The 12,044-nt window shown below is 55.3% G+C and overlaps 1 protein-coding gene across 4 annotated transcripts in view; it reads left to right on the forward strand.

The window, feature by feature from the left end:
• The window catches only part of BSN (bassoon presynaptic cytomatrix protein), a 70,972-nt gene that overhangs the window by 31,864 nt on the left and 27,064 nt on the right, over nucleotides 1–12,044 (forward strand). For all 4 annotated transcript variants that reach the window (XM_035338140.1, XM_035338141.1, XM_035338142.1 and 1 more), the window contains exon 3: nucleotides 789–1,586. In XM_035338140.1, the coding sequence (XP_035194031.1) occupies nucleotides 789–1,586 (798 nt within the window). The remainder of the gene's footprint in view (nucleotides 1–788; nucleotides 1,587–12,044) is intronic.

Below are 12,044 nucleotides of genomic sequence, written 5' to 3' on the forward strand. Positions count from 1 at the left end.
AGCTTTCATACGGCCTCTTTAATTAACTTAATTCAGACATTAGTGTGTCACAGGGAACGTCTCTCAAGGGGGGAAGTCTTTCATTTATCTCCACTTAGCCAGGGAGCACTACGTTTTTCATTTGCATCCTCTGATTTGTCATTGTAGGAGTGGGAATTAACCTCTCACTCCCAAGCCGGTGTTGTGCCCACCCAGTGGAGCTGATGCTTCTTCTGCCCCCGGTATCCCTGCACCTTCTGCGGGTCCTGTGCTCACCCCAGAGGTGGCCCTGGCTGTTTTCTGGACTGCTTGTAGATGCCATTTGCTTGCCTTGAAGGGTGCAGGCTTGGAAGGAGGTTTCATGGGGTTAGGGAGGCCCCAAGCAAGAGAAGAAGTGGGCTTCCAGGACCTTCTCCCTCCAGCTTCTGCACCCTCATCGAGAGCCCTCTTCCTCCAGGAGAGAGCTGGGGGTACGAAAGCCTTATAGCTAGCAAGAGCTTTGCAGCAGAAGCCTTGGAAGCAAAACAAAGCTAATTAAAGCCTGCTTCAGCACATGCCTGTTATGCTGTGGGTACCTGTGACAGATGGGGTCTGTTCCCCGTGACTGCAAGATACTTTTGCGAAGAACACGGTGCTGAGATGTTTGCTTGTTTGTTTTTTTTTTGGGGGGGGGGGCAGGGGGGTGATGACTTAGCTACGTAGGATATTGTTTACAGAGCTCGTTGGCCATGACCTGGTGGTGCACGTGCTGGCTGCGCCCTACTTGCTGACAGTCACTCACCGCCCCGTGTCCTCTTCTTGCCCCACAGGTGAAGGAATGGTTGTGCCTGAACTGCCAGATGCAGAGGGCGTTGGGGATGGACATGACCACTGCCCCACGCTCCAAAAGCCAGCAGCAGCTGCACTCCCCCTCGCCGTCTCCATCCCATTCCCCAGCCAAGCTCCCAGCGGGCCAGGAGAGGACCCCGGCACCCACCCAGACAAGCGCCCGTCCTGGTGCCACCGCCGGTGTCCCACTGCCTGAGACCCAGAAACCACAGACGGCTGCACCGCAGAGGGAGCAGCATGGCCAGCCAAAAGCCGGCGCTCCTCACGAAGCAGCAAGGTCCTCCCCGCAGCACCATCAAGCAAAACCTTCCTCCTCTGAGCAGAGAAAGGCAGTGGGAGACCCCAAACCCCCCGTGACTGGTGCTGGGGCTCCTGAACAACCCCAGGAGGGGCTCACGGGGAAGCTCTTCGGCTTCGGAGCTTCCCTCCTGACCCAGGCGAGCACGCTCATGTCTGTCCAGCCGGAGGCCCCCGCTCCAAGTCAGCAGTCTTCTGGCAAAGTGCCTCCAAAAATCGTCTTCAGTGATGCCAGCAAGGAAGCTGGTCCCAAAGCCGTGGGGGCGCAGGGCCGGGCTGGGGCTGCGCCGGCCGCCAAAGCAGGCAAAACGGAGCCAGGTGTTAAGCCAAAGGAAGTGCCGAAAGCCAGGGTCTTGTGCCCCCTCTGCAAGGCGGAGATCAACGTGGGCTCCGGCGAGCCCCCCAACTACAACGCCTGCACGACCTGCCGGCAGCAGGTGTGCAACATGTGTGGCTTCAACCCGACGCCTCATCTGGTGGAGGTAAGGGGGCTCGCAGGGCTTTTGTCGCCCTCTCATCACTTAAAATGGGGAAAATACGCGTTTTCCATCAGGGGCTGGTCCCTGCTGTATGAGGCCCCGGGCTGCGAGCAGCCTCCTGGGGGCAGAAGCAAATGCCAGAGATGCATGCAAAGCTCAGATCTCCCCACGGTGAAAGCAGTGCCATGTGTACAGCAACGTCCCGTGCTCTTTGTGTGCTTCCCGTGACCTGAAGCAGTGAGGAGACGAGACAAGGCACCGTCAGGCAGGAGGTGCTGGAGGGCGGTGGGGATGGCAGTCCCAAAGGTTGGGTGCGGACGGTCACCTGGAGGCGAGGGAGAAGGCTCCGTGGGAAAAGAGCCCTGAAAATCGGGAGGGGAGGGCTGCTGGGAGAAAAGCCCAGGGAACGTGGGAGGCTGCAGCCGGCATCGTGTCGGTGCCAGGACTGGGCCGGTTTGGTTTGTGAGGGTGGAAGGGACTCGCTGCAAACAGGCTCTGGATCGCCTGGTGAATCTTCACCGGTCTGCAGCGAGGATTTCACAAAAACATACAGATTTTATACCGATTTCACGTGAGGAGCAGAGCGAGGGGTGGCCACTGCTCGGGGCAATGCTTTCTGCTCCCTGCGGGTGTTCAAGCAGTCAGGGGCCAGGGTAAGGAAACAAAAGCCTCTCACCAAGGAGTGTCCTCCTCCTGGTGCTGCAGGCGGATGTCTCAGCCAGGCGGAGGCTGGCAGTGTCCTGTCCCAGACGGTGAGGGCACAAGGGAAGTGGTCTGGGACCCAACGAGAAGGTTTCAAGCCAGCTGAGGGCACACGCTGGCCCGCTGGAGTTTGCTGCCCTCTCCAAATCCCCTGCTCCGTGGTGTCTGGGTACGGTGTGAGGGAACAGGCTGTGCACGGCGCTGTTTGGACATGGGCAGCTGGGTGCTGTGCAGCCACTGGGGTGGAGTGCGAAGGGAGGAGGAGGAGGAGGCCAAGGTGGGCTGCGGGCCACCCAGTCCCACCAGCTGTGGTCTGGGAAGTCTCTGGATTGTGGTGCCCACCCAGAGCAACTTCCAAAGCCCCCGAAAGCAACCTTAGCCATCTCCTAGCTGCCTCAGCTCTACAGGAGTGTGGTGCAACTGGTGCAAGTGTTCCCATACCTCTTCCTCCCCCTTTGGCAGTAGGGAGGGAGATCTTACAGACCCGTGGAGAAGGCCTTGGCTGAAGTCGAGACCCTCACCTCCTCCTCTACAGGTGATTCCAGACCCTTATGAGAGGGTGCCCGTGGCTTGCTTCTGGAAGTGCTGCATCTAGCAGCCAGCAAGACACAAAACCAACACAATCAGCATGCGGATAATGGGAACTTCAAATGGCCAGAAGTAGAATTGCTAATCTTGGCTCTGTTCCACCGTGGATAATTACATTTTATGTCCCTAACTCCTCCCTGCAGTTTCAATTACAGGCAGCAATGTTCTCCCCTTCCCAAAGCTCTGGACGCGGAGGCGTGGAGCAGCACCCCTTTCACACGACTCCCTTTTCGGCAGAAACGCTCTGCTCCTTCCTACCAGTTTTGTTCTAAAAGGTCAAATCTCAGAGAGGTTTGTGTGGTGAGAATGGGAACAGCAGCCATCTTCCCAGCACAAAATGACTGCTTTGTAATGGAGCCGTGTGGAAATTGGTGTTACTTTGGATGCTGGGATGAGACCTGCAGCAACAGCACTTGATGAAAGTGAGTTGAAGACTGCTTGGTGTGGAGCATGGTACGTTGTTGTTAGGCCTAATGTGAGCAGAATTAGACTGGGTACCAGTAAAGCACTGCTTCTTTCCTGTCCTGAGGATTTTGGTGACAAACGGTGTCCAGGCTTTGTGTAGTCCCTTGCACAGGGCTGAAGCCCAGTCTCGGTGTGCTCTTGGGCAAGGATGAGTTTCCAGGACGAGTTTCAGAAAACGCACACGTGGATGAAATGGCCGTAGCACGCTCCCCGGGACACCCCGTTGTGGCACAGAGCATTACTTTGGGCTTGGGTTGTAGCTGCTGGCGTGGTGCTCTCCGCAGGTACCGTGGAAAGGTGGCTGAGGGGCAGGTAGCCTCTCCCTAGCGGTGGTCTTGGATATCTAGAATGAGAACCTGGCTTAGAATAGATGGGTTGGCTGATGCAAAATTATTTCTAAGAGTTGAGGAATAAATGCAACACTTGAGCTGTGAATGTTCTTAAACTTTCTGGAAAAAAAAAGGGGGGGGGGGGGACATTGTAAGATCTTTTAATACTGTCAGGTTTTAGGTTTGCTTGATCTTCTTAGAAAATTGCTCTGTGGTCTTATCCTCTGAGTGGAAGTGTTTTGCCTGCAGCTCGCACGAGCTTGTCCCAGGCTTCAAGATTTGTACACAAATCGCAGAGCTCACTCTTTGAAGTAGCAAGGCTTGATCCATTAATTGCTTTACGAATTAGGACCTTGACTGCAAACTGCTGTTGGAAGTTCTGTGAAAGCTAATGAGGACGTTTGGGCCTGGGTCCGCTGATACTCAGAGGAGCCCGCGTTGAAGGCTGGGCAGCCACAGGCGGTACCCTGCAGCCTGGGCAGAGCCTTCCTCCCTGCCTTCAGACTGCGTGAGTCACACCAAGGGGGAGGAGAAGAAGGCAGAGGCTGTTGTGGCCTGGTTTTTGGAGGAAGGATGGAGTTCAAGCAGTGCTAGAAGAATATTTTCTGCAAATAGTTGCATTGTCACTGCAGGCTGCTGAGGCTTGGTCACCGTGTCACGGAGCTGGGCTGCGTGCATTGGCAGTTTCATTGAAAAAACACATAACTGCTTGGGGGCTGGGGAAAAACCCTAAATAATGTGTCCTTCCTCAAACAGGATGCGTGTTTTCACTAACTAGGTCAGCTGTACTGCCAGGGGGGCACGGACTAACTTGCACTAAAGGAGACTTCTCAGCAAGTATCAGCGCAAACTGTCACGGCTTAGTGGAGAGCATCGCCCAGGCTGAGCCCCGTGCTCGTGGCAGGGCTGGGTGACACGTCTGCGTGCATGGGGACCCTGAGACCTCAGGTGGGAGCTGAGGGACGTGCCAGCAGCACTGCTTCCTGAGACCCCAGTTCCACGGTGGCATCACACACGATGCTCGGGACAAACGGTGTCACCGGGAGCCCCTTGGCCCCCAGCCCCTGCCAGGCGCAGTCCCCCAGGGACAGAGTGGCCAGTGAGTGGAGGAGCAGGAGAGGCTTCTGCCCCTGTCTGCAGCCCCTCAAACTTCTGGTTTCTCTTGGAACCATCACTGCTTACCTGTGATATTTTCAGATCCATCCCACGCCTGATCTACAGATGGAGCCGGAGGCTCTGGGTCCCTGCCGTCCCCTCCCACCCTCTGCTGTGGCACAGCAAAGCTGCATCTCCCCAGTGATTCATTCAGCTGAGTGCATTCAAACCTAACGAAAGATTAAAAAAAAAAAAAAAAAAAAAAAAGTAAAAATGCTGTTTTCTGTGGAGTTATCAGCTGAGTTGCATAGGTGCTGAGCCACCGAAGGAACTGGTTCCCTTCATTTCCCGGTGGTAGCAGGTGAGAAAAGGAGCGGGCAAGGTTCTTCTCCCCAGATCGCATCATTATGTACGGGGCTGGGGCTGCCTCTGTTGCCACTGTGTATGCTGGAAGCTCTTCTGCTCACGTTTGTCATGGGCCAGAAGGTATTTCAGTCATTGTTGCTAAGCTGTGGCTGCTCTCATAAACCTGGGTGAGAAGCCACCACCGTTTTTGGATGTGTTGGGATCCAGCCATTGAATTAGTGCCGCTCTTTCATCCGCCAGCGAAAGATCTTTGATGGTGTTAGAAGGCTGCAAAGGTCAGGGCTGTGTCTCTTCCATAAAAGCCTTGCATTTGTATACAGCTCTCCTCCTTGCCTGTATCCAGAGGCAGGTTTCTTCTGCAGATCTCGAAGGCGCCTTGAGCTTTCCTCCTTGGTTTTGATCTGTCTGCAAGCACCTGGCCAGAGCTGCTGCAGGGTGCACTGCGTGGCCCGTCCTCTCGCAGGGCCTTGAGCCTTGGAGAGCTCTGGGGCACGGTCGGAAGGTGATGGTGAGGACTGAGAGCCTAGGACTCTTGAGGAGGTAGGCCTGAAGTTCAGGCACAAGCGTGGCATTGTGGCAGCACATCCCAGGAGAAGGTGCGGGCTGTGGCAGCCTGTGGGCACCAGAGGCTGTGGCTGGCCAGCGGACAGAAGGAGCTACAGCGGTGAGGGAGCCCAAATGTGCACCGTCCAGTTCTCTTGTTTGCCCTGCTACACGTTACTCAGCTTTAAATCAGTCATTTACGTGCCTTACCAGAAGTGCAGGTGCCTGGAGCATCCTCCCACCTCGTCACGCTTCCTCCAGGAGCCTGGCTGCTGGCTCCAGCTCGTGGTGGTCTGCCCACCAAGTCGGAGCTGGTGCTTTTGGGTGCTCCCCCTTGCCCCTGCCTGGTGGTGTGCAGGTAGGAAAGAGGCTTCCATTGCAGGCAGCCAGACACAGGGCCGTTTTGCTGTGATTTAAGGCATCCTGCCTTAAATCGCCGCCTGCTATGGATGCGAGTGATGTGGCAAGAGCTGGCCTGGAGCGTGATTGCCCCACGCCGCATGATGCATTCCCAGTAACCCCAGCTGACCCCAATTGACTCCGGTGGTTTTGTGTTAAGGAACAAATGAGCTGCGCATGTTGTGCCACTAAATGAGCATGGCAGAATGCCCCTTTGCCTAATTAACCAGCCTGAAACAGGAGCTGTGACACATCTTGTCCGAGGCCGCTGCTGCTCCCCAGCACAAGGCTGTGACCTCTGACAGTGCCATGCCTCCGTGGGGCCCTCTCACGGAGTTGTGTCCCTGCCACACAGCATCTGCATCCCGACAGGAACTGGCATTTATTTTCCTGCTTTAATGTGTTATAAAAAGATGCTTTTCATAACGCTCAGGGTGTGCGGTCCACCTCCCAGCCTGGTGTCGGCAAATTTCCTGTTTATCTGTCCTTGCTACAGCTAAAGAAAAACTAGGGGTGACGTGCTTGGCTCCTTCGTGGAACACGTTCCCTTGTGGCTGGTATTTGTGGGCAGGAGGTGGCGTTACAAGGAGCATTCGGGTGGAAAGGAGGAGAAGAGTGGTGGTGGGGAGCACCGGGCTGCTGCCGTGCCGCAGGTGGGAGCCGCCAGCCACAGCTCCATGCCTGGGGCCTCCCGGCCCCTTCCAGGGCACCCGTGCTGTCAGGGGAGGCAATTAGCTCCTAGCTCCTGGCCGAGGAGGATTACCGGGGCTGAGGGAACGCTGCCAACTCCGTGCTGTCCCCTGGCCCTGGGGTTGCCCAGGAAGAGCTGGTGGGCACAGACCCCAGGTGGTGCCGGCAGCACCGCGGGTGGGGAGGGTTCAGGCCTGACGTGCCCCCCTGTGGGCCCGACATCTCCAGCCACCCCATGAGCAGGGACAGCAGCTCGAGGTTTGTGCACGTCCATTTCTGACAGAACCCGGGGTCTTCTCTTCCTCCTGTGGCTCCCGATGTAGCAGGGAGCAGCTGTTGTCCGTCCCCGCGACGGGTGCCCCTCTGGGGCTGTTTTTTTCCTTAAATCATGAGTCCTGGTGCTGACAGCTTGGCAGGGCAGCAGCTGCGCAGGGTCCCATGACTGCAAATTTTAAAATTTCCTTGATTTTTATTTCATTCCTCATTAGGACAGCCCTTTGGCTAAGTAGGTCCGTGCCATTCAGCAGCATTCATGGCTGCAGCCACTTCTGGGGAGACACCATGCTCTTGCTGCATTTTTCAGCTGTCTGTTATCTCCCGGCTGAGTTCTGACAACGGGCTCAAAGCGTGGGCGAGCGGCGTCACCTTGCCACAATTCGGTACCCCACCCCAGGAAACTGCAAGTTACTGCAGGGCTGGGAGCTCGCCGTAGGACTGAGAGCCAGTGCCAGGCTGCAAATAATCAGGTCAGCCACCTGAACCGAAGGCAAAACGAGAGAGCCGTCTGTGACAGCACGATGTGGAAGTCGGCTTTGCCTGCATGAGCCTGCAAATCCCTTTACAAATGGGTAATTAACAGCTTGCTGTGACTCAGGAGTTTTCTCTACTGCTTAACATGCTGTAATTAACCCAGCCGGCCCGGGTCCTGATGCCTGGACCCAACGGGGAAAGCACAGGGCTGAAGTTGGGCTGAGTTTTGGTTGTGGTGTATGACCAAGCAAATTGGGTTGAATTAAGAGTGGAGTCCCAGAATGGACCTTGCTACTGCCTTCTCTGCAGAATCCCTGGAGACGTGTCTGCTGCAGACACCAGTCTTCTGCTGGCCATGTCTTTCTGAGCTTCCAGAACCAGTTGCAGATGCTGAGCTTCTTGTTATTGAACCTGCTGTCAGCTTGTGGCCACTCGGAAAATCATCTCAAGAACTGCTGTGCCTTGACTCGGGAAAAACAACAGAGTCACGGATTCATTTCCTCCCTTAGGAGCAATTATATTATTAATAGACAGATGTCATCTGTGTGCTAACCCTTCTGATGAGTGCTTTGGAGGAAGCTGCTGCCTACGCGTGCAGGTTGTTTTCAGTGAAAAAAAAATAATGAAAAAAAGCAAACTATGAAAGCAAACAATGTATTCCTGGGGTGACAGTGGGGTAGAGGTCTTGTGTTTGCAGGTGGTGCCTGCACTGCAGATCCTGGGCTCTTCTGTGGAGCCATCCCAGCCACTGAAGCCCCCTAAGAAGCAGCTCCACCATTTTCCCCAGGCTGGGGAGGCAACGGGTGCGCGCCCAGCACGTGCAGGACATCTGAGCAGAAGGTAGGCTCAGTGCCACCTCCGGAGTCTCCTAAGAGATTTGCTGGAGTTGGATATTGAGCAAGAAACCAGCTTGCTTCTCTCAGTTGTGCTGGCAGTGGTACCACACGGCAATGCTGCCGCTGCATCCCAAGGGGCGACTCGACCCCTGCTCCAAGTGGTGTCACCTCCCTGCATGTCACGGTGCTGCAGCAGCCCGGGCTTGGGTTTGCTTTAGCTGATGGTGAAGCTTAACCTTACGGTATCAATCAGGCCGCTTCCTAAATAGCATGAGGGCATAGTTTAGGGATGTTCTTTTTGTCTGTATGACGGGGCTAGTACTTTGTGTCATGCCCTGGCCATCGCAAGGCTTTGAATGCTTTTGCCAGCTCATTTCAGTAGCTGCTACGACTGGTCCTGCTGCTGATGGCATTCTGTGCAGTCTCTACAGAACAGATTCACCTTTCAGAAAGCTGCCCGAGCTGTTCCCGCTCGGACGGAGGGGACGGGGACTTGGCAGTATGGAGGTGGGTGCGCAGGGCCATGCTCTGGGGGCTTGTTGCTCCCATGGGTCGGGGCGATGGGCAGCAGCACCCCCAGCACGGGGAAGGCCTGAGTGACTTCTGTAGCTGGAGCTTCGGCATCCAGAGCTGCCTGGGGAAAGACTGTGAGCAGATCAATCGCTGCCCGTGTGCTTCCGTGCGCTTAGCAAGGAGTTACTGTTGTGCATGTGAAAGGCTGGAGGCAGCAAAAACAGGCGAAGTACAAGTCTGGAGAGGAAGCAGAATAAGCTGAAGCTGCCGTAGTGCTTCGTGGATGTCAGAGGGGACCCTGTACATGTGCTGGAGAGCACAGAGCCCAGTTGTGGTGTCTGCAGGACTGCGTGGGTCAGAGCCACAGTCTGAGGATGTGGTGGGCAGAGAGGAGCGGCTATTTTTGCTTGAGATGGCGAGGGGATTTGGCTGTTCCTGTTTCCATCCCTGGGGAGCAGGCTCAGATTATCCTGATGTGCTCTCAGACCATTACACAACCTGGCACTTCTTCCTTTCTCTTTTTCTTTAACGTGCTATGTTAGTACTTCGTGTGGGAACACATTAGGACATTTAATCGAGCATTTAATTGGCTTTGTAGCACTGGATTTCTGAGTGGGCTGGGGACTGCAGAAGAGGTGCTTGGTTTTTCAGCTGTGACAGGAGCATCCCAGACTTTCTGTGTTGGTGTCAATCCACCTTCCAAGCCAGCATCGTTTGTTATGAACCCAGCAGCATTTCACAGTTATATCCCGCAGTCTTAAGCATCTGCAACCATCCATGGAATAAATTGATAGTGAGGGGAGGGGATGCTGATGGTGAAATGAGCAGGACCGGTGGGGAAGAAGCTGCTGCAGATGAAGTTGGGATTACTGCTTGGGATGTGCACGTGTTGGGGACTGCAGCTCAGGCTATTCCATCCTTCCCGCATCAAAACCGGTGCTGGCAAAGCGCAGGGGCACAGCAAGGCTATGTGGGCACGTTGATGCCATGCTGCCGGAGCAAGCCACGCTGCTGAAACCTTCGTCAGCCCTGTGCACGCCGTGCCCTTTACCAGCTCCTGCAGGACGGAGCAGCAGGACTCGAAAGGCGGCTGGTGGTCCTACACCCCCAGCTCTGGGGGTCGAGCTTTTGTATTAAAATGAAGAAAAAAAAAAAATCAGCCCTCCTGCTGTGTTAAAAATCAGTGTTGAAGGGACTGGGGGTGTGCTGGGTGTCTGGTTGCTTCTTCCTCCTCCTCCTCTAGCCCTGTTTGCATGGCTGATGCAGGGCCAGTGGGTGCTTGCAGCAGCAGCGCTGGGGGATTTTGCCTTCCACAGAGGCATTTCCCCCAGGACTGCTCCACTCCGGCACTCTCTTGCCACGCTGTCTGCTCGTACGGGGCTGCTCGAGGGCTGTTGCCCTCGCCTGTGGCCCTGTTCCCTCCTGCACTTCATCCATCCTTGCCTCCTATTGCAGGGATCGCTCTTAACAAGGAGGGAAACAAATCATAGAGGGATAAAGGCTGCCTTGTGGATAATTTGTCAGGTATATGGGTCAGGAGCTGGCTGGAAACATTTAATTAAATACCTTTTTGGTTGCCGTTTGCCACTTACTTGAAAGGGAAATGGTTCGTGTTTGATTTCTGGAGGTGTGAAATCCTCATAGAAGCTGGGTGCAGGTGCTGCCTGGCAAAATCCCGAACGGTGGGAGCTGCTTTATTATTTGTTCGTGCTGCTTTTCTGCTCTTCCCAAAGGAAGTTCCTGGGGTGGATCCTTGGGACTTGGCTCTCAGCTCGTAGAGGAGTTGGGTGCCAACCCTTTGCAGATGCTTTGAGCCCCCCAGGCACCCACCTGCCCCTTTACCTGCTTAAAAGCCCTCGCGCGCCTGGCGTCCAACCTCCTGGCGCTTGTGGGTTTTGGCTTTTCCCTTGTGTTTGTTTTGGAGTTGTAAAGCCTGATGTTGTAAAGCCTTGTTTTGTACGTAAGGCTGCAAGCCAGCTCCTTGTAAATAATCAGAAGTTTATAGGGGATTAGCAGGGAGGCTTATTTATCAACAGAAATGATTGCAATTAAAAGCTGAGGTATTAACATAGTTGCCTACGCCTGATCCTGCAGCAATTGCACTTTTTCAGTGTCATTTTTTTTCCTCCAGTTTCTATGCCCCTGAGCAGCCTGAAAGGGTTCTTCTCCGGGTGCCCGGGGACCTGTCAGACCAGTGTCCCCAGTGCAGAACTGCATGCGCTACAGCACGTTCATGGCTAGCGCAGGCCACCTAACAAATAGGCCGTGTGCTGGTATTGATGCAGGCAGCCCCGAGCAGCTGGGGGAGGAACGTGCCACGAGACGGAGCTCGCAGAGGGAGCATGGCCGCGGGCAGACCGCATCGGCTGGAGCAGACTTGCCTGCAGTCCTGGAAAAGATGGCCCAGAATTGTTTATGGCTTCCTGCTTTGCGAGGAGGTTCTAGCGGTGGTGCCTGAAACAGCAGCACCTGGTGTGAGAGCTGGGCAGTGTGCAAAGCGAGCACGTTTGCTTCCTCTTTCTGCTGCAATCCCAGCAAAATGCAGGTGCTCGCTCTGCACTGAAAATCCCCAAATTTCGTTGCCAGCTCTTGCCTGAAATTCCCGAGGAGGACGAACGCTGCGAGCAACCCCTCAGCTGGATATGGAAGCGAGGTGAGGCGGCCGGGGAGCCTGGTGGGTGCACTCAGCGTGGCGGCGGCGCACCCGGAGCTGAGGGCAGCTGGCGAGGCTGCTCTGTGCTCCCTGCAAGGGGAAGGATGCCAGCAGCGCCAGTGCTCCAGAAATTTCCAGGGGAGTCTCCCGAGCAGGCAGGAGATGCAAAACCTTTTTAAATCTGCCCGCCTCACGTGTGGCAGGGGGAAACTGCAGGGGACAGAGGTGTCACCAGACCACACCACAGAAACCTTTCCGCTTCCCAAGGTGCTCCTGGTTCCAAAAAGCTCTCATGTTGCTTCTGGAAGCAATTCACCAACGCAGCAAATAGTTCCAGCTAATTAAGAACCTGTTCCCAAAGCCCCCGATAATACTTTGCAGCTCCAACAATTTTCCAGCCTGCTCGGAAGAGCAGCAGCTTGAGAGGAGCGGCTGCTGCCGTGTACCCCTCCGCGCTGCACGGCTGCAGGCATTGTTGTGCTCTCTCCTTTCCACGTATCCTGGTGGGGCCAGGAGCTGCAGGCTGCCTTGT

The sequence above is a fragment of the Oxyura jamaicensis genome, chromosome 12, assembly GCF_011077185.1.
Source record: "Oxyura jamaicensis isolate SHBP4307 breed ruddy duck chromosome 12, BPBGC_Ojam_1.0, whole genome shotgun sequence".
NCBI classification, from domain to species: Eukaryota; Metazoa; Chordata; class Aves; order Anseriformes; family Anatidae; genus Oxyura; species Oxyura jamaicensis.